Below are 26916 nucleotides of genomic sequence, written 5' to 3'. Positions count from 1 at the left end.
TTCAGACTCACTAGGTGGCTCACATCTCTTGGACTAGACATGGATAGACTACCTCCCTTCCGATACAGCATAGATGCCCCTCATCTCGAGTTGACTCGCCACGAGCTTAGCCAGGTCACGAGAGCAGACTTGCTGCAGCTTCATACGTATCGCACTTGGATTTATCCCACGCAGCTTCCGACGAAGATGGCCACATATCGTGACCACTTCCTTCGGATCTCAGAGGATGGATTTGTCATTCCACCAGGCTATACAGGTATCCACATGTCCCACTCACTGAGGATTGCCCTTGGCCAGCTTAGAGTCTCCGCATCAGCTCGAGATAGAGGCTGGTAGGATGCGACGCATGGAGGATGGACGGCGACCAGGCCAAGAGACCAGGATCTGCCCTTGTTGCACCATGGGAGAGGTGGAGTCAGAGGAGCACTTCATTTGCAGATGCCCGCTATATTATGAGCTCAGAGGTAGATTCCACTGTCTCTTCACGGATGGCTTTGGACCTCTCTCACGAGTGATGGACTACGAGGATCAGCATTGCCTAGCTCTTTATGTCAGGGAGGCCACTATGCTTCGACGAGACTACCTCAGAGACCATCAGCACAGACCGGAGCGTGATAGAGCCCAGCCTGATAGAGCTCAGGCACACGCTATACCAGAGGACAGAGACCAGGAGGAGCACGAGGAGGTCAGAGCTCACACAGGACACATGCCTCCACCCTGTGGATGTACATATGAGATGGTTTGTAGACGCCGCAGGATCTTGTTACATAGGGGACGTACTCGCCGCTTCATCTATCCAGGATGATGGCAGCTTTTCGGAGGAGACTTACTCATGGAGATCTCGCCCCACCAGCCGCTCACCTCACCTTTGCTCAGATTTGTACTCTCATAGCAGGAGGAAGAGTCGATGGACAGGATTTCCAGTATTATTTTGGTTCTCAGACTCCGTGACACCTGGACTTGTATCTTTGCATTGGCATATTGTACTCATCCCCCCATTTTGCACCCAGGGGCGGTTTCCTTGCATCTCGTTTACCTTGTATTTAGGCTCAGATTTGACATTATGTACTTTCACTTGCATTGTATTGCGTAGCACTTAGATGATATTCGACGATGCCTCTTCTTTGTGGCACGTTGATTTTGTGCTATCTTGTATGCAGAGTTCTTGATGTCCCATGGGCCCATTTTGGCCTTTAGTGGACAATAATACACTTTCTTTCTTTCTTTCTTTCCCTCTCCCTCCCTCCCGTTATCCTCTCCTTCTTCCCGCCTATTGCAACTCGCAGCTCCTCGCTCTCTTCTCCTTCCCACACCCACTCCCATCAGGCTGCTTTGCAGTGCATTTTTGGCCATAGGCTGTTTCGATTCACTATCATTTCCAGACCACAGCTGCTTCAAACCGTAATTCATTTGCTCTGTAGTTTCAGCTCCAGGCCCTTGCTGCTCTAAAACGTGATTCTGCTCCAGGAACTATTGCTGTTTCAAATCACAAATCTGCTCCAGCACTTCCCCCCTGTCTGCTCCAATTAATCTGCTGATTGAGGGCAGAAAAGCTGCCCTTTCACTCGCATTTTTCTGCCGTACTTCAGCCTGGATTAGCCGCAACATGATACTCTTCATTTTCACAGCCTTTTGTAACTCCTAAGCCCTCTTTCAGCTTCTCCTCTTGAGAGGGTGAGAGATTACAGGCTGAGAGAGGGAGAGGGAGGGGCTGTGAGAAGGAGAGGGAGGATCTAAGAGGGAAGAGGGAGGGGCTAGTCTCTAACCGCTCCTCTCACTCAGTCCTCCCCATTAAATCTCTGTCTCCTTCTCTCCCTCCTTCTGCCTGGAAAAATGACAGATGGAGTTTAAGGTTGTTTGATTCAGCCTCTCCCCTTTGATTGTGAAATGGATCCCCATACAGGCAATCCACACCCACTTCCACCGGCTGCAAGAACCATCAATTTTTCAAAAGAGAGCTGCTGCAGCTCAAAAAGGATGTAGAATCGGAAAGCTCCACCACTGTATTTACATGCATCCCTTCCAAATCACAGGGTAGGGATTGGATGCTTGTTGCTCTTCATATATATACACACACACACACACTTCTTTTCTTGGGTGAAAATTTTGATACTTGGCTATCCCAAAAAAATTAGATATGCCAAATTACATCAACAGAAAATATCACTATATGACAAGTATACATCATGTTCTATATAATGAGTTTGTAGACAATCAAAGAGAGATTGTTGCAAAGAGTGCCTAAAGAAAGAGAAAGTGGAAAATGTAGGATCACCAAAAACTCTATGATTTCTATCCTTCCATAGAGTCTAATTCCTCTTATTTGATTCTATTTTGTAAGAAAATTATGGAAGGTTAAAATATTTTAGAGAAGGAAAAAACTCATAGATAGATAATATAAATTGTGTTCAATATTGATGTTCTTTTGGACACATCCAATTCACAGTAATGCCTAGTTGTTTTTTCTCAGAATTTATACTCCCAGTGTTTATAAGGAATAGCTTTTTTTGAATTGAAGAATATGCTGACAAGGTAACCATGTGTATTTGTTGCAGGTTGGTAGGCCAGTTCTTTTTGTTGGTGAAAGTGGGACTGCCAAATCTGTGGCAATTCAGAGATATTTGGGAGGCTTGCCTGTCACAGAAAACCTCATCTTGAGTATAAACTTTAGCAGTCGCACTACTTCAATGGATGTTCAACTTACAGTTGAAGATTCTATTGAGAAGAGGACTAAGGTTTGAGAGAATATATACTTCAATCTTTAGTTGCTCCATTTTTGCTGCATATAGTTAAATATACAGATTGTACCTGCATTTGCATATACATAACTGCATATCTTGGGTTGCATATATATAACTGCATATCTTGGGCCAGAAATTGTTCCTTCGTTAAAAAATAATTACATGAAACTAATAGTATTTCATTGCTACATATCTTCACTCTCAAAGGATAACAAATATCAATGCAATTGAAAGAAATGGTCCTGTGAAGATACTACCACTTTCAAACTAGAGTTAAAAACTTTAGGCTTGATTCATAGTTTGGCTTCTTTTTGTCATCAACTATGATTGGCGCAATAAAATTTCAGGATGTATATGGGCCTCCTCTTGGGCGACAAATGATTGTTTTCATTGATGATCTCAATATGCCCAAAGTTGATACATACGGTACACAGCAACCCATTGCATTCCTGAAACTGCTCATCGAGCGTGGAGGGTTTTATGACAGAGGGTAAGTTTGAATTAGAATGTGATATTCCAAAGCTTAAAATTTCACTGGCCAATTGATCTTCCATTTGGGAGGGTTGGTCATTGCACGGGTGTAAAAAAAGTAAGCAAAAGTAGAATGGGCAGACAAACGTGACAATATTTCAAAAGATCATATCATACATTATTATACCAAAAGGGACCAAAAAAACAGAAAATGTAGCTGCAAAAACACCCCAAAAACTGACCTAAATCAGCAAGATTGAATCTGATTTGATTTTTTTCTTCAGAAAAGAGCTCAATTGGAAGAATATAAAAGATATAAAGTTTGTGGGAGCAATGGGAAGACCAGGAGGAGCAAGAAATAATGTAGATCCACGATTCATCTCACTTTTCTGTACATTTGAAATCCAATTCCCAGAGGTTACATCACTTTCCCATATATATAACTCGATCCTTGAGGCACATGTACAAAATCTAGCATTGGAAGTGAAGGTATTTCTTCTTGCTCATACAAGTACTTTTGTCTCCTTCCCACATACTAGAATAGATTAAAACAAAAAACAATACTTTTAGTTGCAATTAAGCACATACAAGCCCCTGTTTGAGAGTTTTTGGTGTTTATGGACAAGCTTCTATAATATTATTTAATGAAATATCCTTCTTCCAACTAGTTTTTTTCCCAAAGAAAAGACTTCTTTTAAGTATGAAAGAAAATCCAAGAGCAAAGGTCATGGCAGAAATACATCATGCAAACCACGACCATGGAAAGCATGAGAAGCCAAACACCCCAAGAGGCAAAAAATATGGTTATGCAGGAGAACTAGAAAAATTCCAAAGTTGAGGCTGAAAGTGCGACCTCAACCCTACGGAGGACTCCGAGAAAAACAAGGATCCACTCCACTCCCTAAGGAAAACAGTCCTCGTAGAAGGCTTCCAACTAGTTGTTTTTGGATTAACCATGTATTTTAATTCTCATCATATGAGGAAGGGATAACAAACTGTCAACAGAAAAGGAAGTGCCAAAAGAACCATAGTGTTCAAAATATATGCTTGTTTCTAGAAGTTCCCTACTAAGAGTGTTTAGAAAAAAGAGACCTCATAGGCCAGACGCACTTCGAAAATATACCCTTTTAATACAGTATATACAGGTATTTGCTTCAAAATAAAGCATACCCCCTTCTATATGGTACATCCCTACTAAAAAACCGCCTTTCCTTACATACAGATGGTTGGTATGGAATTGAGAGTGAATCCCCTATGTCTCACATCCTCATATAGTTTAAAAGGAAAATAATATTGATTATCCCATCCCTTTAAAATTATGTTATTTTAGTATGAGCACAACGGCACTTGTTCAATCAAATTTGTAGTTGTTTTGTGAGGAAATGAACATACTTTTTTAACTAAAAGGAAATGTTTTTTGGCACTAGGGCCTTCAGATGATCCTATCTATAGAATATTGACTTGCTAATGATATATTGCATCTATCCAAAGACCAACATGAGCCCAAGACAACACAGTTTAGAACGAAATACCCTCACCTATGTCTTCTTTTTCATGAAAAAGACTTCTCTTAAGTATGAACACATCCCAAGAGCAAGTGCTCAAGGCGAGAGTACACCATGCATAGCACGAGAAAGATCTGAGAGGGTCAAGCCCTACTCATAAAAGAAGCCTGATAAAGCTCTAGGACTGAGGCTAAAAGGGCCACCTCAAACCTGTATGAACTCAGAAAAGAAGAGATCCTCTCCCCTTCCTGAGGAAGATAGTCCTCCTAGCAGAAGAAGCCTTGCAAGATTCCCTACATAATTGACCAAATGACCATCAAAGTCTATACATTGTCTTTCCTTATACTGGCCATGGTGTAAGATGGCTGGACCAGGGAACCATCAACAAGTGTCTCTGTGCATCTGAATCTTTAGATAGGTCGCTTGGCTTTCTCTCTCTGGACTTCAAGTGATTTATGAGTGCATAGATTCTCTTGAGCTTTTTTGATTCGACGTCATTTATGCTCTTTGAATGCTATTCTGTCCTCTCCCTATAGACATGCACATGCTTGGTGGAATATTGGGAGATTATAGCAAGCATTTCAGCCTCACTGAGGCTCAAGTGATGAAGAAAGGGAGGGAGCAAATCTATCCAAAAGTCACACAACCCCTTTTCTAGACAACCCTCACATGTCTACAATCCCATAGGCAATGCTGAATGGACTTCTTAGTGGAAGGCAATGTGGATATGTAGAGGGTGTCCCAAACCTAGACCTCCATTAATTTACTGCAATCCCTTTATCAATAGTAGAAAGCCAAAGCAAAAGAATGTTTTTTCTATTCTTGAGAGACTTCCAGAGCCTTCTCCAAAAAAATTATGCATATCTACAAAAATCTGAATCTTCCCCCAACGAGAGGCTGTGAAGGGCTTCCAACCCCTAACACTCAGCTGAAACCTCCTGGCATTGCGAACACTGTAGTTGAAGGATGGAAGGCTCTTCTCATGGCATAAAGATCTCTCTCCCTTAAGACCCTAGGATACTGCTTTACTCTTTACTCCTCAACACCCAAAAGTGTCCCACTATGATTACCAAAAGCCCTCCACCTCTACCTTTGCCTTCATCCTAGCTGGTTGCATCCACTGGCAATGATTTGCGGCCTCTCCCAGTGATGGAATCTCTTCCCTCTATTCTCATTGGTTTTCTTATTATCTCCCTCAGCTATTCCTTTGCTTGGTCTCTTAATGACTTTGGATACCAGATTGTTCCAAAAACCCGTCATCCTAAAATTATTTGGTGCTATTAGAACTCCTCGATGTGCAACTCTTGGTGGCTCTGATTAGACTTCCCTCACATCAGCTCCAAAAGCAGATCCATCTGCTCCAATACATGCCCTACTTCTTCATCAATCCTTCCATAACCACATCATTGCCATTTTTCACCCTCTGGCTGAAATTGTCAGGATTGTCTGAGCTATAGTCCTGCTGCTATGGGGATTTTCCAGTCAGTTGTCTCCTATTCCAGGCAACTGTGATTTGCTATAGATTATATCTTGCACTTCCTACCACACAATTCCACCCTTGCCTACCTTATTGCATCTCTTGCCTCCCAAATCGTCAGGCCCTAGCCTTGACATGCCAGAGATTTACTTGATGTTGGTGAGCAAAGTATCCAAAAGCGGAGCTTGCATGCTAATTATACAAAATGGGAGAGCCTGAAGGAGTTTCATTGGCTAGAATACAAACTCTTTACCCCTATTAATTTATTTTTTTGCACGATGCTGTTATTTTCCTATGGTCTATAATGGTTATTGTGTTTATATTTTGTAATTCTAAGTTAATTTTTGTGATGATAACGTGAGGTTTATACGCAACACTATTACCCTCTGATAGAGAGATCCAAGATTTTGAGCTACCTGCACAAGGGGAAGTACGGTGTAAACAAGGCAGGAGAATTGGAAGCTAGCATGATGCCTTGTAAAGGTGATGTGTTGGACAAGAGGAGAGACATAGGTGGGTGGGAAAGACAGCAAAGGAGAGGATTACGCAAGGTAGTAAAGTAGACCTAAATGGAGGGACGGACATGCAAGGTGAGAAAGGGGAGGGAGTTGGAGAACCTCTTAAGATGTCTACTCTAGTGTCAAAAATATGACGTTTAGTAAATAATATGAAGTTTTAAATGCACCCATTGGACTTAATGCGCAAGACAGTAAACTTATCAGATCTACTCCATCATTTCTGAATGAAAAATGATAAGAGTTCATTGAGCTCACTATTACTTCTAATCCAGACATATACCTGACTCCATTTTGCCAGGATATTTGTGGAAGCATCACAGAAATGACACTAGACCTATACAACTATGTGATTGAAAAACTTCCTCCAACTCCATCGAGGTTCCATTATATTTTCAATTTACGAGACTTGAGCCGTATATATGAAGGTTTATCACTCTCTACAGCAGATACTGTCAAGACATCTGCACAAATCCTAAGATTGTGGAGAAACGAATGTCTTCGAATTTTCCATGACCGTCTAATATCTACAAAAGAAAAGGAGATAGTGCATGTGAGTTTTTTTATTTCCCATACAATAGTGCTATCTTGAGATCTAAAATTACTGACAACCTTCCAATCAAAGAAGTATTCAGTGTTTGTTTCAGTGAGGTGCTCTACATCTGCAAAATCCACCAATTCAGTCCCTGAGTATGTTTTCAGGAACGGATTCTGAATCTTCTGAGGGAAAAGCATGGAGATAGTTTGAGCTACGTGGGTAAAGATCCCATAATTTATGGTGATTACCGTAACACACTTAATTTAGCTGAGGCTAGGCTCTATGAAGATCTAGGTGACTATTCTGCAATAAAAGAACTGTTCGAAGAGATACTCGATGAGTACAACTTGACAAACAAAAAATTAAATCTGGTTATGTTTGATGATGCACTTGAGCAATTAACTCGGATTCACAGAATAATGCGGCTAGATCAGGTGAACAATGCAGAAATTATCTCATGTCTATTCATGAAGTTTAAGAAATTAAAAAGGTTTTTATCAAACAAAAAAAAGTAATAAAGACCAATTTTCTATGTCTAAGCAAGAAGATATGACTGTAAAAAGCACATTAAACTATCATTTGAAGTGAGGACACAATAGTGCTTCATAACACACCCATTTGACAAGTTACACGTGATATGAACATACATCTATATTGCACCAAGATGATGAAAGGAAATTTCAGTATCAAATAGCTATTATAGGGATGATATCAATAATAAGGTGCAATACTGAGTTCAATGAAATCGAGAAGAGAACCTCATATAGGTGAAGATTTCATGCTATCTATCGGACATTGATGTCAATATATTTTGTGAAAGGAGTCCTTAATAGTGAAAATGTATTGTTTAGGGAAATGCATTGCTAGTAGGCGTGGGAGGGAGTGGAAAAAAGAGTTTGTCAAAGTTAGCAGCATTTGCAGCTGGTAGTAAAGTATTTGAGATAACACTCGCCCGAGGCTATAATGAAGATTCATTTCGGGATGACCTCAAGAAGCTCTACACCATTCTAGGGGTGGAGAACAAACATGTTGTATTCCTATTCACAGATGCACATGTTGTAGATGAAGGGTTTCTTGAATTGATTAACAACATGCTTACATCTGGTATGGTACCAGCCCTATTCAAGGAGGATGAGAAGGATTCATTAATCACCCAGGTAATAAATCCTCCAATCTATGTGTGTGTGTGTGTGGGTCGCCACTCTTACAATATAATCAATCAAAAGTTTCCACTAAAAAAAAAAAGTGTGTGTTCTGTCTCAATTTGGGACAGCTATGAATGTATATTCTTTTTAATGAATACTGCTTCTTACCGAAACTGTGTGTGTATGTGTGGGGGCATTTTCTTTTCATCATATTCCTTTTACCCAAAAAAAGGGGGTGTGCGCGCGTGCGTGCATGCGTTCCTTGCAAGAAAAAAGTGCATGTGTTCCTTACAAGGGAAAAAAAGCATGCGCATGCGTGACAATGTGTGCGCTAGTGCATCTCTCTCTCTCTCTCTCTCAAAGAGAGAGACGTGCACGCGCACGCATACACATACACATGCACCTGTATGCACGCATGCACGGAAACACATTGTCAGATAACAATCAACCTCAAGTTAAAATGTACTTAATCAATTGAACTGTACAAACTGTTCTGAAATATGGAATTAGGTTTCTGCAGTATAATAGTTTTTTCTCTGTATTGTGTGGTTTGCAGGTAAGAGATAATGTCATAGCTGAGGGTATTGTAGATACAAAGGAAAATTGTTGGAGCTACTTCATCAGAAGATGCCGTGGGAACCTTCATGTTGTATTGGCAATGTCACCTGTAGGTGATACACTCAGAACTCGTTGTCGAAACTTTCCTGGCATGGTAGGCATGCTCACATTAATTCTTACCCAGCCTTAGGAGTCATTGTGAGGGAATAAAATGTATTAAAATGGAGAAAATCACATGCCAATACAGAAGGCAGTCATACCATACAAACGAATCTATTTAAGTTTTCTGAAATCAGGACATCTTAACTTACACATGGGTGATGAAGGATCGAATCTAAATACTTATTATGAAATATTTGAATATCTAACCCAAAATTTTTAAGACAAAACTAGTGAAAGCAATAAAAAATGAATTAGCCAGCATAAACACAAGTTGGCAGATTCATCAACATAGAGATATATTGGAAAACAAATGAATCTTCATAACTGTCTCCTCAGACCTATGGGCCTTGTCAGATCTCACAAAGCATGAAAATCCATCACTACTCACACATTCTAAGGTATACACGAGCTCGCTTGTTGCTTACAGACAGTTGATCTATGCCCACAAGCTCGATGTAGAATGTTCCACAGTCGGAAATGATGTTGCCTGTAACAATAGACGATCAGGGAGTTATGAACAACATTCACTTCCTCAAGATTGAAATTTCCTCTAGTTGTTGTTCAAGCTCCATAAACTCTATCTCTGATGTATGCTCCCCATTAACCTTTCAAGATCATTGAAGGCTGCCAAAATTAGTTCCTTCGCAATCAACATCCTTACCCTTTTGGGCCAAACTGCCTTGCCCATGTTGACAATCTTGTTTACAAGCTCTCTTGCAGTTGCACATTCCCTGGATGTGGTATAAGTCTTCATATGAAAACAACAAAAACACATTCCCACAAAAGGTCTTCCTAAGAACAAACACCTTTGATCTTTTTTGCATTCATGCAAAGGAACACACTCCCAAAGAAGCTCTTCCTAACAACAAACACCTTTGATGTTTTTGTTTACTAATTGGTACTTCATACAATTTTAGCCATCATGCCCTAGTTCAATCTCAAAACATTGGCAATTGTTTCACCTTGCCTACAAAATAACAATCCGCTGCTCTCTGGTCATGCCTACAACTCTCTTTGCCTCGATCCTCAGCTGAAGGGATGAGACACGCATCTATCCAATGGAAACCCTCCATGCATGTAAAACTCCTCTGTCCTCAAGCTACTGGGTCCCCCACTCCATCCTCTTTTTGAATGTGTCGTTATCTAGCAATGCTCTAATTGTCTAGAAATATGATGTGTCTTTGTGACAAGGGTAGCTCAAGCTATGCTTCTAGGGATGCTTCTGCAAGGAGAACTTTCTTCCTCAAAGAGTGGAGAGACTTTTCCTTTGTCTCTGAGGGTTCTACAGGTTTAGGTGACACATTTAGCCTTGGTCTTGGTTCTTTTATGGGCTCCTTTGTTGAGTGGCACTATGACCCTCCACGTTTTTCCTCATTCTGTGCATAATATACTCTTGAATTTGGGATTTTTTCATACTTTATAGAAGTCCTTTCAATGAAAAAAGAAGATATGCTTACACATCTGTATGTACCTCAAAGAAACCCTTCTCCTATTGTAATTGGGACACTGGTTTGGAGGGTTCTTTGCAGGGAGGCTTGAACGCAATTTCCTTGTCTCTATAAACTAGAATTTGAGCAAAAGGTCCACTTGGAACTTTGAGGAAGATGGTTTCTTTTCCTTCCACCATTTTCTACAAAAAGAGAATTCATTAGAAGTAAATCATGTCCCATGAAATGCCATCAATCGACTTGGATAACTTAGAAATTAAACAATGAATGATTGGAAGGAAAATGCCAACTAATAACAATTTCAATGATGGGCGATTGGAAGGAAAATGCCAAGTAACACATGCTTCCAAAATGCACAGAAGAATAGTGGGGAGAGACCATCGTCCCTTGGGAGTCTCTACATTGGGAGGTCCTTGAGGTCCTCAAGAAGGTCATCATCATTGAAAAGGGATCTGTAATTGGGTCATCACATACTAAGAAACCACTGAGGTGATGTGGCCTCACACCTCCTCTCTAGCTTCTTTCACAAACGGAGTCTCCTCCTCTGCTTGAAAAGATGGCGGTCAAAGGCGGTGGACACCTCTTGGATCTCTTGGGGATCACAGTGGAACCCTCATCTCTCAAACTCTAGAGCTGTGCTCAAGCTGAACACGGACCTATAGTATCTTTAAAAATGCCTCGTCATCTTGTTCCCTATTTTACCCAATAAGCAAGAACGGTATGAATACTTTGTCTATCTATCCTTTTCCTCCTATAGGGTCAAGTAAGCACACTCATATCTATAAACCAATCATAGGAAGTCCGGCTTCTACTCCCTCAACCTCTCTATGGATGCCAAGTCTCGGCTAAGGGCCTTCTCTCGCAACTGGAGAGCTTGCCTGCATCTCAAAGCCTAGGCTTGCAGCTTTGTACTACTACTTTAGAGGGCCTCTAATGTCCAAGGATCCCATTCCTCCTACAGATGGGCATCCTCTGCGTGACAAATCTGGGCTATAGCAAGTTGGACCTCCTCCCGTAATACAAGGTGTCTAGAATCATCACTCCTTTCAAGGGTACCCTCTAGCATTGTTGCTCCAAGTGTAGCACAATGGGAGAGTGATCAAATATCGTTGTGCCTACCAAGGTGCCTGTGGATCCCCCTTTGTGTAGGGCCTATCCCTTGATATAGATTCTATCCAATCTCTACAAGAAACCATACCAATGTTGCTGGTCGAAAGAGAAGAAGACGCTGCCTAGAAGTCGTGTAAACTCAGGCTCTTGACAAGCATCATGACAATGAATGGAAAATATAATATGCTCCCAAGTTCCTCGCTCTACCATGGCATGACCAATAAGGAAGCACCTCCTTACTTGTTCTCCTCAAACTTTAGATTGTTGAAATCTCTACCTATAATCCAAGAGTCACCAAAAGGGACCCCTCTATTTGGTGGCATATTGGTGCATAGATATTGAGGATCACAATACAGAGGTCCCCTAGCCAGATGCCTATCCACACCGCTCAGTCTCCTATTAGCTCTCTTTGATCGAAGGCCTTTGAGGCCATGGCCGGCGGCCATGTCATTGAATACTCTGAGCAACCTACCTTAGTAGGTGGTTACGAGGGTGAGTAGCCCCAACTGTCCATCGCCTCGAAAGAGACATGACAAACACTGTGGGCACAAGTCAAGATATTGTTACAAAAATTGAAATCAAACATGATCACAAATTCATGATTTACAAAAACCATAGAAACCAAGAACAAGGAAACAAGGGGAGAGAAGAGGAAGAGAGAGCGACACTGCATGGGGTCCAATCTGCCCCCCTAGATGGTGGCTCTTGCTTCTCATCTAGAGTATTTATAATTGTAATTCCAAAAAGCAAAGAGCCAATAATAGTACATCCAAAAGCATCCCTTGTCTATAATTACAGGAATTGCTCAACATAGCTCCACGAGCTTAAAATATCACAAGGCTTAATATGCACTCATCCACAATTAATAAAATAAATTAGCCCATGGCTTAAATTTCATTACTTTATAATATGGCGGCCCATGGCCTTTGATAGCCATTAGATACTTCGATCAATCCAAATCACCTTCACCATCTCCGTTCCTCGTTATCCAACTCATCATCTGTACTCAAGTTGCCAATTGTGTTAGTTGTTACAATCAATTGATGAATCATCACACCAACTAATCCCAATATGGCCAGGTGGGTATCAAGTGCTAGCCTCAGAGACCTTGGATGTGAGAGATGACAGGTATGGCGAGTTGCATCAAAGGAGCTTAGCTCACCTCAATACACACATGACTCAATGAGAGCTCGTGGATGGCAAGTTTTTGATAGAGACCGTGGCTATGTATAGCTCTATGCATAGTATGAAGAGACATAGTGCATGAGTGGCAGGAGTAGTAAGTCGAATGCTTGTTGTAGACCATTAGAAGAAGCCTTGTTTCTTGTGATGACGAGACTATGGATAGGAGATGGCTGTCCATGCAGTCCAAAGGTGTAAATTGATAATGTGCTTGTGTAGCTATTGGTGTGGGTTCTTATACAGGGTGGCGGTTTTGAGCATACAAGGCAATTGGCTACTTGAAGTCAAAGAAAACCGGGGATGTTCATTATTGATCTTGTTATGGGATATATGAGCATGGATTCATGGGGGAAGACAACAGTAGTCATGCTGATATAAATGGTTGTCGCGTTGTGGATTTTGAGACATGGTCCTTGTGTATGTCAGAGTCATCTCTCAGTTTGTTTGTAAGAGTCTGTTTGGAGATCTTGTGTTGTGGATACATGCTCTGGATGATGGAGATTTTGCTCAATCTATACGAGCTACCCACACTATCCTGATCCCACTCGAGTCCTGGCTTAGATGTTTCTTGTTACGCTCTAGCCGAGGTAGCATGACCTCAGAAGAATCAGTCGACATTTCCCTTAAAGGATCTATCTCTGTAATATATGTGTTTGACTTCATGTAAATGATCGGGAGGGATTTAATGTCAAGGTCCTAGGTGAGGGCTGATAGCACCAGACTAGGTAGATCTAAGGCCAAGGGCCTAGTGCAAAGATTGTGCCTAGGGGCAAGGAATTTAATGCATCCCAAGAGAGGGGTGAAATGTTGCATTAGGAAGGCCCTATATGGATGACATGTGGCATCTAGATCTATCTAGGGAATTGGGGCTTGCTGAGGCTAGTGAGAGAAGAGAAGAAGATTATTCACGTTGATTTTGAAAAACGATGATCTCTGTCTGCTCGTTAGCCTTAGTGAGATATGGCTGGGAGGTGATTAATGGTGCTACTCCCGTGATCGAAGTAAGAGAACAAACCAAAGAGAGTGCTTTACATTTGGTATCAGAGCCTGTGGAGAGATCAAGGGATTGGTGACGAAGGCTGTACGTGACGAGACCAAGTGGACGGGCATCTTCGGTTGATGTTCTGCTGCGACGACTGGCGTAGGCGACGCACTGATCGCAACGAGGCTCCGCAACGAAGTATTGACGCGGTCCGTGTTGGATGGCGCTCCCATAAGGTGATTTGATGAATAGCAGAGGGTGTTGACTGTTTCGTGGCTGGAGTTTGGGGGTCACATAAGGCAGCGGCTGGTAACCTGCGATGTCCTTGAATTTGGAGCGGAAGGTTCATGGATAGTCCTTCGACATCGGTACTTGGTGGCTGACCAGATAAATACGAAGCCACAGGAAGGAACGTGGTCCGTCAACGAGTTACGGGACCTCCTTTAGTCAGCGGATTATCTACCTCGTGGGATATTGACGGACGACTGCGTGCAGATATTAGGAGGTGGAACGGAACGAAGGCCTGGGGTCATAGTTGACGTAACGAAGGCGAAGGGTCGGGATCTAGATGTCGATGTTGACCGGGTGATCCACTAGTTAACTCTGACCCCTGAACAAAAAGAGAAAGCTAGAAAAGAAGGATTGTGCTTCGATGCCTTCAACGACATCAGTGGAAAGATTGTCCACTGAATAAAGACTGTCGCACGGCTAATATAATAATATTTGAATGCGACGTGGAAATGCAGGAGAGTCCCAATGCGGAACATATGCAGATGCAACTGGCGGGACCTTCTCAGAGGTTAGTATCTTGTTTGTTATGTGTGTCTGTTGCTAAGCTAGTGACGAGTGCACCTGATAACATCCTATCTAAGCCCGCAGCAACGGGGTATACAGCCTTTAATGATATGGAGTTAATTAAAATGAAAGGGCAAGTGGCCAATCATGATGTCATTGTGTTGTTTGACTCGGCGTCAACTCACAATGTGATTAACTCCAAGCTCGTGAAGAGGCTGAAATTAAAGACAAGTCCATCTGACTATGCGTATACAGTCAGGATGGCAGATGGAAGTTCAACTGAAGTATGGGACCAAAGGGTTACCCAGTTGGAGCTTCGAATTCAGGACTATGCTGAGAAGCTTGATTTTGAAATGACCAAGCTTGCTCATGCAGATATAGCCCTGGGTATGGCGTGGCATTCTAGGAAGAATCCAGCCATTGATTGGAAAAAGCACGTATATCAATTCAAGATGAATGATGTGCTTTATGTCTTGCGAGGTGAAAAAGATATACCTCAGGGACCGTTGGTTTCCGTGATGGAAATCAGAAAAGCTCAAGTAGAGTTTTTATTCCTTTGCACAGCATCGGTAGAGCCGGTTGACGATTCTTCGGCTAGCACTGATGTTACGCAAAGTGGTGAGATGGCCAAGTTGGCTAATCTTATAACAGAGGAGTTCTCTGAATGTTTTAGGGATGAACTACCTTATGGGTTACCTCCAGAGCGGAATGTTCAGCATAAGATTGAGCTGATCCCGGGGGCAGAACCTGTAAATAGACCTCCCTATAGAATGAGTTTTACTGAAGAGGCGGAGGTGCGTAGACAACTGGAAGAATACCTCAAGCTGGGGCAGATTCAACCAAGTTTCTCACCTTTTGCTTCACCAGTGATATTAAAGAAGAAAAAGGATGATACATTTCGCCTCTGTATAGATTACAGAGCATTGAATAATATCACTGTTAAGCACAGGTATCCGATGGCTCGGATTGATGATTTGCTAGATGCATTACATGGAGCCGTGATTTTCAGCAAGATAGATCTTAAGTGTGGCTACCATCAGATCCAGATTAGAGCCGAGGATGTGCATAAAACCGCTTTCAGGAGTAGGTTTGGTCATTATGAGTTTTTGGTAATGCCCTTCGGACTTACCAATGCTCCAGCGACCTTCGTCATGCTTATGAACGATTTACTACGTCCGTATATCGGAAATTTCGTAGTACATTTTATTGATGATATCCTGATATTCAGTAAAAGTCTTACTGAGCATCGTGAACACTTAAGAGTAGTGTTCAGTACTTTGAGGAAAGCCAGTCTTTATGTAAATAGAAAGAAAACTATACTGTGTATGGTTAGGCTTGAATATTTAGGATTCATAATTACTCCATAGGGGGTAGAAATGGATCCGAAGAAAGTGGCTGCGATACTAACTTGGCCAATCCCTCAGAGTCTGACCGCGTTGCGATCATTCTTGGGATTTGTCCAGTTTTATAGAAGGCATATCAAAGGATATTTCGGAATAGTATCGCCATTGACTGATCTGACCTCAGATAAAGTACCTTTTATTTGGGGACAGAATCAACAAGAAAGTTTTAACACCATAAAACAAGCTGTGGTCACAGGACCGGTGTTAAAAATAGTTGATCCCCAGAAACCGTTGTTCCTAGAAACCGATGCAAGTGGCATTGCGGTAGGAGCAGTTCTCCTTCAAGAGGGAAGGCCAGTAGCCTTTGAAAGCAAGAAGCTTTCTCCCTCTCAAAGGAATTGGCCAACTCATGAATTGGAGTTGTATGCTGTTATCCATGCTTTGAAAACATGGAGGCATTACTTGTATGGTTCAGAGTTTTATGTGGATGTGGATCATGATACTCTGAAACATTTTTGTAAACAGCCTGACTTGAGGGGCCGCCAAGCTAGGTGGGCAGAGCTCATGCAGGAGTTTAATTTAACGATTCGGTACCGAAGAGGAAAAGACAATAAGGTTGCTGATGCGTTGTCTCGCATTATGCACAACCTGAGTTTCACGGTATTAGAGAGTGCTCTAATGACCGAGATTAGAGAAACTCAAAAAGTGGACGAGTTTGTCCAGAGCTTATGGCCTAAGGCTCATGTATTAAAACCCGGGGAAAATGAAAAGGATGACCTGGCATCCAGAAAAGGCCAAACTTATGCAAGATATACCATAAGGGATGGTATGCTAGTTAGAAATGGCAAGGTTGTAGTACCTGGTCAGAATGATCTCAGGCAGAGAGTCATTCGACAGTGCCATGATAGCCCGTGTGCGGGACATCCAGGAGTCGAGAAGACATATGATCTCGTGAAGCGAGATTTTTTTTGGCCAAAAATGAAAAAGCATATTCATGAATATGTGACACGGTGTTTCTCGTGTCAGGTAAGTAAGGCCGAGCGGGTGAAGCCACCCGGACTTTTACAGCCCTTGGAAATACCACTAAGTAAGTGGGAGAGCATTTCCATGGACTTTATTGTAGGGCCGCCTACGACGCAAGGAGGTTATGATTCTATCCTTGTGGTGGTTGATCGTCTAACCAAGATGGCTCACTTCATTCCGACTAGAGAGTCTGTTAGTGCCCCGCAAGTGGCGGATTTGTTTATTAGACATATATTTCGTCTGCATGGATTGCCTAGATCCATAGTGTCAGACAGAGATGTCAGATTTACCGGTCATTTTTGGACAGCGGTATTTGAGACACTAAGGACTGAGTTGGAAATGAGTAGTGGGGATCATTCTGAGACGGATGGTCAGACGGAGAGAGTCAACCAGACTTTAGAGGATATGCTGAGGGCATATGTGTCATTGAGGCAACATACGTGGGACAAGTGGTTGCCATTGTTGGAGTTTGCCTACAATGATAGAAAACATTCCTCTACCGGGTTCAGTCCGTTTGAGATGAACTATGGTTATAGACCAGCAAATCCAACTATAGTTGGAGTACCTCAGAAAGTGCCTAGTGCGGCGAACTTTGTAGTTCAGATGCGGGAGATGCTAGCACTTGCGAGAGCTAATATCCGCCAGGCTATGGATAGAGCCAAGGTGTATGCGGATGAAAACCGGTCTATAAGAGTCTTTAAGGAAGGAGAAAAAGTTTTTCTCAGAGTTCCTTCGCACTCGAAGTCGTTGACTTCAGGAGAGTATGCTAAGTTATCACCTCGATACTGTGGGCCGTGGTTAATTCTAAAGAGAATAGGCAGTGTAGCCTATAAATTGGAATTGCCACAGGGGTGTAAGGTGCACCCGGTTTTTCATGTTTCGCGCTTAAAGAAATTTTTACATACTGGTGACTCACTAATCGAAGGTGTGGTTTTGTTTCAGGAGATAGAGGATATTGCAAGGCGCAAACCAACAAGAATCCTGGACCGAGGAACAATGCAAATACGAAATCGGAAGATACCCACGGTGTTGGTTGCATGGCATGGTCAGAGCTACCTGGGAATCCGTATATCAGTTGCGGAGAGTGTTCCCATATTTTATCATCGAGGACGCTGATGTCTGAAGAGGGAAGGAATGTTACGCTCTAGCCGAGGTAGCATGACCTCAGAAGAATCAGTCGACATTTCCCTTAAAGGATCTATCTCTGTAATATATGTGTTTGCGCTTCATGTAAATGATCGGGAGGGATTTAATGTCAAGGTCCTAGGTGAGGGCTGATAGCACCAGACTAGGTAGATCTAAGGCCAAGGGCCTAGTGCAAAGATTGTGCCTAGGGGCAAGGAATTTAATGCATCCCAAGAGAGGGGTGAAATGTTGCATTAGGAAGGCCCTATATGGATGACATGTGGCATCTAGATCTATCTAGGGAATTGGGGCTTGCTTAGGCTAGTGAGAGAAGAGAAGAAGATTATTCACGTTGATTTTGAAAAACGATGATCTCTGTCTGCTCGTTAGCCTTAGTGAGATATGGCTAGGAGGTGATTAATGGTGCTACTCCCGTGATCGAAGTAAGAGAACAAACCAAAGAGAGTGCTTTACATTTCTACCGTTGCATTCAAAGTGAATAATGATTATATCACTTGAGCTTGGACCAGGGATACGTGGCCTTTTATTCGAGGGATTCCATGTTGAGATTTTGCTTTTTGTGGTTCACGGAAATTATTGGACTCTGGTTGTGCATGTGAGTGGTGATGAGGAGTGAGTAGAGGTAGTATGGCTTCCTGATAATATGTGGCCAGAGGATGTATTGGGCGTAGATGTGTGTAGGGATGAAGATTTTGAATGAATGTCATTTTGCTCTGTGTGGTGTTTTTTCAGTAGCATTTATAGTGGATGAGAGTGGCTATAAAGGTAGGGTAGGCTCTATCATTTTTGTCCATCCAACGACTCTGGATCTGGTGTTCCTTGTGCCATCTAGTCTTGCCCAAAGAATCTTTTGCACCATGCAATGTAGCTGCCCCATGGAGCCTCGATGGAAGCACGAACAAGAAGTAATGTTCCAGGCCATGGCCAGGATGACTTGGTTAACTACCAGTGCTCTACTTGTGAGAAAGAGCTTGGCTGAGCTCCATTATAGGAGCTTTCGCCGCACACTCTCTAGCACCAGAGAAATCGACTTATCCCAACTTGGCATCCAAGGTACCTCATAGTCTACCCCCGCGGGATCCATCGAAAGATAAATAGAGCCCTAGTCTTGAACCTATTGGACTGCCTCTGAGCCTATGAAGAAGCCAATGGATTTGTCCAGTTGATTCGTGCCCCATATGCTTCGCAAACAATAGATGGCTAGAGCGCCCCTGACCACCTCTAGGCACAAAAAGGGTTGTGTCGTTGCGAACTCTAAGTCTTGAAGCTCCTCCTCCTGTCTTATGGGAAGCTGCATCCCTATGAGACCTGCTGTCTGGGAATGCACAAACTATCCTAGAGCCTCGGCTACAAAGAGAAAGAGAAAAGGGGCGAGATGGCATCCCCGTTGAACCAGACGAGAAAGAGGAAAGGGCTCCACCTCATGGCCACCAATGATAGAGCTCCCCACATAAAGAGCCGATACTCCTCTAATCCACCTATTCGCCATGAAACCCATACGCTGCATCGTGCCCTCCAGGAAAGACCACCCTGTCGTAGGCCTTCTCAAAATCCAAGAGGAGAACAGTGAGGGCTGCGACTCCTCCTTGGCCTAGTCGACTACCTCCCAAAAAGTGATGTTATCGTCCAGTATGCTGGACTCCTACACAAAGCCTGTCTGGGTGTCATGAAAATGTTTGGGAGGTGGGGCCGCAATTGCAAGCTCAAGACCTTGGCTAGGATCTTGTATGCGGTATCCAGTAGGGTGATCGATCTCCACTAGCGAATGTCCGATGTATCCTCCCCTTTTGGGATCAGACAAATCCAACCTTGACAAGGACTGTAGGAGCAAGCCACAGTCAAAGATCTCCTGACAAGCCATGTGAAAAGGCATGCTAATGTGCTCCCAGAAGCTCAGGAAGAATGTCGGGGTTAGGCCATTCTCCCTTGGGCACTTCTGGGGGGGAGGGCCTTCCTGAGATCCTGGTCTTCTGTGAAAGGAGCCTCCACACATCTACTCAGGCTCGGCATGACCACTATAGGCACTTGCTTCCAAACTCCCTCACAAGCTATCAGGGTCGCTGGGGACAACTCTGCCTGAAACAATTATCGATAGAAGGCTGTGGTCATCTCTAGGATCTCTTGAGGATCCGAGTGCATCAGCCCATGTGCATCCCGCAGTCTCTGAAGCTGTGTCCCTGCTGAACGAGGCCGATAGTTTGAAAGAACCGCGTGGTCATCCTGTCCCCTTGGTCCATCTAGCTTGAGATGAATGATACATAAACTCAGCCCTCCGAGCCTCTGCGGCTTGTAGAACCAGTCTTGCAGCCTCATGGCAGTCCTAGGAGCCATTAAGAGACTAGGTCTTGCTCCCTATGTCTCTCTATGGAGGCTAGATCCCGCCTCAGAGCTCTCTCACGCTCTTGGAGAGCCTACCTCCGTCATAGGGCCTCAGACTGGAGCTCCACGCTGCTCCTTTGAATCGCCTCTGCAACCCATGCCGCCCATCCCTCACTAGGTCCCCGGCTGCTAGATCTCCGCAATTGCCTGCTGGACCTTCTCCTCTTGCAAGAGGTAGTCAGGATTGTGAATCCCCTTTTGGGGGAGTCTAAGGCAAGACTGCTCGAAAGTGAAGTACAATCGGGGAATGATCTAACATGGTAGTACCTGCTAGGATGCCTGTGGAGCCACCCATGTGTAATGCCCGATCCCCACATGAAATATGTCCAGGCGCTCTAACAGACCATCCTATCTCCTCTGACCAAAGGAGAATTGCAGACTGGCCAGGACTCTTGTAAACTCTACCTCTCGCCAAGGGTCCCCACCCCTTGATCACAAAGATGAACTGCTCCCAAGTGCTCCTCTCTATTGCAGGCATCTCAGAGAAGGAGGCTCCTCCCTGCTTGTCCTCCGCATGTTCTAGGTTGTTGAAGTTACCTTCAACAACAACCTCTGGAAGACACTCTACTAATTGTCTCCAAAAAGCAGGGCGGTGTTGTCGGCAAGTAGGTGCATATACGTTCAGGATTCCTATCCTGGACTCCCTTGACCAAATGCCCATCTAGACTGTGCGACCTGCTATGAGCTCCCCTTGATCGAAAACCTCTGGGGCCAATGCCTGCAAGGCTGACATACATACCCCTCCGCTCTTGCCCTGTGTTGGGGACCAAATTTCTTGGCCTCTGCCTGGCAAGAGATGGTGGCGGTGTCCAATGTCTGCTGCTGAAAACATGTGCTCCTGAATCAAAAGGATCTCCATTGTCCAACCTACCACTTCCCTCTGCAACTCCTAGCGGGTATCATATACTGTGGCTTGCTCCGTGGACGATCGTGTAATTCGTCCACATTCCAAGTCCATATTTCGCTCACTTAACAGAGCCCCTTTCTCTACTCAAAACCCCACCAAAAAAATTTCAATACTCGAAGGCCTTCCCAATGTCGTTTGCTCACTTTGTAATCCCTTTGTATCATTCACACTTCTGCAAACCCCTATTCACTTGTTTCCCCGTAAGTAGTCTATCTGACCTCGCAAAGTCTGCATTTGTCTCATGTATAAGCTCCCTAATCTTTTCCACACAATCTCCCCTCATTCAAGGCCCTAACAAAGCTGTCCCTCATCATCCCCTCAGTAATCCCCTCAGTAGGTGGCATTTCTTAGAATTAAGATAATTTTTTCCTTCTAGCTTCATTCTGGTAGGCGAAGTTGTAATTTCATCATGAATTTTTCACAAGCTATTCCCCTACATCGTAGTTTTCACTCCTTGGACATGAAATAGAAGACATAAAAAGTGAAAATATTTTGAACAAAGCCAAACCATTTCCTTTTGATGCATATACTCCTTGTCTCCACAATAGACTGAAAATCTTGGTGGAATGATGGTCTTGACGAGATATAAGTGATAACATCCAAGGTATGCATTTCAGCCTTGTAGCAAGTGGAATGTTCTTGTAACCCTCAAAAATTTGGTTTGTAATTCTCACAGCAGAAATGTCATTTGGAAGGCTACCAAACATATCCATTTAATGGTCATTCCAGAATAGGATCAGATAAGTTATTTTCAGTGAAAAAGCTTACTATAACGTACTTGATTAGCTTGAGAATTACTTATTTTCCTTGTTGAAAATATAATTATCAACCATGAAATAGAAACTCTGAGGTTACTTTCCAGCCTAGGTTGATTTGGATATTCATTAGGGCCAATAGAAATGGACCCCCCCCCCCCCACTTTTAAGGGAAAAACCCATTATTGTATATAAGACTGTTCTCAACATTTTAATTAAATACCACCGCAAAAGCTAAAAGGTAAGTATGAATTCATGTTATAAATGGTCAAACAGGTGAACAACTGTGTCATAAACTGGCTCACACCATGGCCTGAGGAAGCTTTGCATTCAGTTGCTTCTGTGTTCTTGGCTGACGTCGATATCCCTGAGATTATGCGACCATTAATAGTTGACCATATGGTAATGGCACATTTATCAGTTTGCAAACTGTCAATCGAATTTGAGAAGAAACTCCGACGGCATAATTATGTTACACCGAAAAATTTCTTAGATTTCATTGTGAAGTATCAAAATTCACTTTCTGCATGCCGTAAAAACAATACGGACATGTCAGCAAGGCTTGCCAGTGGGCTTGGAAAACTTATTCAAGCAAAAAAGGAAGTTGCAGAGATGCAGGTAAATCCTTAAAACGTATGCTTTCATTTGCAAATACAGTAATGACCATAATCACATAAGATACCATTTTGTTGTTTATTACCATGATCAAACCTTTGTATTCTTACTTTTTGTTTCCATCTTATCACAAGTAACATTTTTATTCTGTCCTTGCCTTGCAAATACGTCTCACTATTTAAGCTAGATACACGTCCTATATCAAGCAAAAAACGTATATTCAAAAGGCCTGCACAGCACCAGCTTGTTTTTGCAGCAATATCATACCATCCTTTCATTTACAATAAAGCTTTTTGAAACTTCTTTTTTAATGGGCACAAAATTGAGCTTTCTATTGAGTATCCCCAAACTGCAAAAATCAAGGATAAACTCCTATGAAAACCTCGTACAAAATCATGTGAAAGAAATGAGGTTCTCACACCAATCCAGAGTGTAGAGATACCACTAAGGCCTTGTGGCTTGTGCAGACGCTTCAGTGGGAGGAGAGTGGTTTTGGAGAGATCCTTTCTTTTTTTGTAAAAAGAGACTTCTATTAAGTATTAAAGGAAACCGTTAGAGCAAGCTCCATATGGAATACACCATGCAATGCATGAAAAGCCTAAAAGCCAAAAAGAAAGGATTGGGGCTGATAGTGCCATCTCAATCCTGTAGAACCCTCCCAGAAAAAGGGAAGAACCCTCCAAACTCGTAGGAATACAGTCCTCCTAGAAGAGGCTGCCCGTGAAGGGCCCTGCATGCTAGCCCAAATGGCTATCAAAGTATGAACCATGTCAGTCCAAATACCCACGAACACCTGTGAAGGGTGTATCTTGGTGCCATCCAGGGCCTCTGTACATCTGGCTCTCCAGATGTGCCAAGAGGAAATGCTAGCCAGAATCTCCCAAGAAGTGTCCATTGAAGCATGAGAAGCTCTGAAGGGAGTAAATGGTACATCCTGAAGAGAGCAGGTCTCTCCCATACCTAGTATGAAATGATGTCTTAGGGACATCCTCTTCTCTAATTTGTACTTGGTGATATCCTGACCTTAAATCAATTTTAGTAAAATATTTTGCACCTTGCAATTGATCAAAGAGCTCATCAATGCGAGGCATAGGATAATGGTGATTTTATTTAAAGCTCGGTAGTCTATGCATAAACGGATGGTACCATCCTTTTTCTTTACCAGTAAAACTAGTGCAAACCAAGGTGAGCTACTTGGTTGAATTTGGCCCTTCCTAAGGTATTCAGTTAATTGTTTTTCAACCTCAAGTTCCTCCATTTGACTAAGCCTATATGGGGGTTTACAAACAAGGGTAGATCTTGGAATTAAGCCTATTTTATGATGTACTTCTCTCTCAGAAAGTAAACCATGGCAAATCAGATAGAAAAACATCTTTAAATTCAAACATTAAATCATTGAAATAAGATACATACTTTTTAACATTATCAAAAACAAGATTACTTCTTTCCAATGCAAAAGACATAAAAATCACCAACAAAAGTAAGTTCATAGATATACCTCACATTCTTCTTGGTGTAGCAGTCATTCCAATTCCATTGAACAAATAAGAGGAGAGTTGGGCACATTATGTTCTCCCTGAATCTGGAAGACTCTACCATCTTTTTCAAACATAATAGAGTTATTTAAATCACTCCACTGTAAACTATGCCCAAGACTATACAAACATTCTCGACAAAGAAAAACATCTACTAGTCCTTCCAAGGTTCCTGCCAGGCATGAGACCCCTCACCACCACCTTACAAAGCAATGCCTTGCATTGCAGGTCCGGGTCGATGATATTAAGGCCCCCTTCACATGTAGGGAGAATAATGGTCTCCTAGGCCACCCTCGCTCCAATATTTGCCGTGCCATCGAGTCCACTCCATAAAAAATTTTTGATTGGTCTAATGAGCCGAGTGATGCGCTCTCTAGACCGGCACTAGCATGAACACACAAACCACAGGCTGTGGCCAAGAGAACTCGGTTCACTATCACAACTCCAAATGCAAGGTTAAGTTTGGCTGAGCTCCAAAAGAGAAGCTTTTTCCTTATACTCTCCAGTACTGGGGTAAACTGCTGTGTTAGAGAGATGCCCAACCCTACCTTGCATCCCAAATATCTGACAGGAACACCCCTCTGAATCCAGGAGAAGCCCATGTCAACTCCCTAGCCTGGAGTGTCCTCATCGCTGATCCAAAAGCCAAAGGATTTATGCCAATTAATGTGTGCTCCTGCAGCTGAGCAAAAGATATCCAAGGCTGTCCGAAAAGCATCTAGTGACTGCGAGGAGGCCTCAATAAAAATGGCAGTGTCATCAGCCAACTCACAGTCCAGAAGCTCCTGCTCCTATCTCAAGGGTAATCTCAGCCCATATAAACCAGCCTGAGATCTAAGAAAGATACTCATAGCTTCAGCCACAAAAGGAAAAAGGAAGGGGGCTAAAGGGCAACCCTGACGGACTGATCTGGAAATCTGAAACCTGTCACCCCTTACCCCTCCAATCAAAACCTGGCTGTGGGCTGATCTGTAAAGGGAGGCCACCCCTCTAATCCATGCATCTGAAAATCCGAATCGTAGAAGAGGGCCCTCAAGAAAACCCCAATCTACTCTGTCATAGGCTTTCTCAAAGTCCAAGAGTAGAATTGCCAACCTTTGCCTGCTCTGCATAGCCCACTCTGAGGCTTCCCAAAAGCAAAAGATGTTATCAAATATGCTCCTGCCATTCACAAAGCCTGTCTGAGTATCATGGATGAGGTCTGGAAGAAGGGGCTGCAATCTGATGCTGATCGCCTTGGCAAGAATTTTGTATAGAGTGCCCAAAAGAGTGATGAGTCTCCAATGAGATACAAAATTCCTATTGGCACACACTTGAAAGAAACCTCATCCCAACAAACGTACATCCTTAAGGTGGGGAACGAGCTCTTGAGGAAGCGCCGCAAGCATCCAATCTCTAGCCTGTGATCTGGAGGGGTGGGAGCCATAGATGTGCAAAGAGAGTCGTGAAACACTCATGCTCCAAATCCTTTTGCAACTGCTGCAACTCGTCTTTTGAGAAAGTGACGATTCTCGCGGGCGGTGTGTGCGGTAACAGATTGACTGAATGGGTACCCATTCGTCAATCAAGGTGGGAAAGGCCGACTCAAACACAAAGAAACTCCGTCTGCTATCTTGAAGCCCAGGAGACCCCCAAAAAATAGGGGGTACACCTAATGAAGGGACAGGGTGAAAGGAGGGAGGGAGAGAGAAGATTGAGCAAGGAGGGAGAATGAATGAGGGGGAGGAGTCAGAAAGGAGAAGGGGAGGGCAGCAAGAGGGAGAGGGGAAGAGAAGGGGGCAGGAGGAGGAGAGGAGGAGGGGAGAGGAGGGGAGGGTAGAGGAGAGGAGGAGTGGAGGGGAGGGGGGGGGGGGGGGGGGCTATGCAGGCAGCAGTGCGGGGAGGGGGGGCTGCGCGGGCAGCAGCGCGCGGGGGAGGGGCTGGCAGCAGCGCAGGGGTAGGGCCTGAAGCAGCGCGGGGGGTAGGGAAGGGGAGAGAGGGAGGGGAGGTGGGGGGGAGCAGCAGGTAGGGGGGAGGGGAGGGAGGAGGTAGGGGGGAGGGGAGGGAGGGGGCAGCAAGGAGGGGAGCAGGAAGGAGGAAGTGCAGCAGGAGGAGCGGGGAGCAGCAGCTGGTCCGTATTCGTGGAGAGATCCTTTCATTCAAGATTCCCTCGATATTCCTTTTTAAAGATATTTTGTGAGATTAGGCACACATAGGGACTCTCTCTGGGGGCAGGAGGAGGAGAGGAGGAGGGGAGAGGAGGGGAGGGTAGAGGAGAGGAGGAGTGGAGGGGAGGGGGGGGGGGGGGCTGTGCAGGCAGCAGTGCGGGGAGGGGGGGCTGCGCGGGCAGCAGCGCGCGGGGGAGGGGCTGGCAGCAGCGCAGGGGTAGGGCCTGAAGCAGCGCGGGGGGTAGGGAAGGGGAGAGAGGGAGGGGAGGTGGGGGGGAGCAGCAGGTAGGGGGGAGGGGAGGGAGGGGGCAGCAAGGAGGGGAGCAGGAAGGAGGAAGTGCAGCAGGAGGAGCGGGGAGCAGCAGCTGGTCCGTATTCGTGGAGAGATCCTTTCATTCAAGATTCCCTCGATATTCCTTTTTAAAGATATTTTGTGA

The 26916-nt window shown here is 43.8% G+C and overlaps 1 protein-coding gene across 1 annotated transcript in view; it reads left to right on the top strand.

Annotated features, from left to right (window-relative positions):
- The window catches only part of LOC147900632 (dynein-1-alpha heavy chain, flagellar inner arm I1 complex-like), a 714561-nt gene that overhangs the window by 575508 nt on the left and 112137 nt on the right, over positions 1–26916 (top strand). The window contains exons 43-50 of the mRNA XM_087375690.1: positions 2556–2735; positions 3041–3231; positions 3497–3701; positions 7011–7262; positions 7412–7681; positions 8099–8404; positions 8949–9104; positions 22459–22800. Coding sequence (XP_087231816.1) covers positions 2556–2735; positions 3041–3231; positions 3497–3701; positions 7011–7262; positions 7412–7681; positions 8099–8404; positions 8949–9104; positions 22459–22800 — 1902 coding nt within the window. The remainder of the gene's footprint in view (positions 1–2555; positions 2736–3040; positions 3232–3496; positions 3702–7010; positions 7263–7411; positions 7682–8098; positions 8405–8948; positions 9105–22458; positions 22801–26916) is intronic.

Source organism: Dipteris shenzhenensis, chromosome 6 (genome assembly GCF_047967505.1).
Source record: "Dipteris shenzhenensis isolate YYH24624 ecotype China chromosome 6, Dip_SZ_1.0, whole genome shotgun sequence".
NCBI lineage: Eukaryota > Viridiplantae > Streptophyta > Polypodiopsida > Gleicheniales > Dipteridaceae > Dipteris > Dipteris shenzhenensis.
This window is presented reverse-complemented; position numbering and strand designations above follow the sequence as displayed.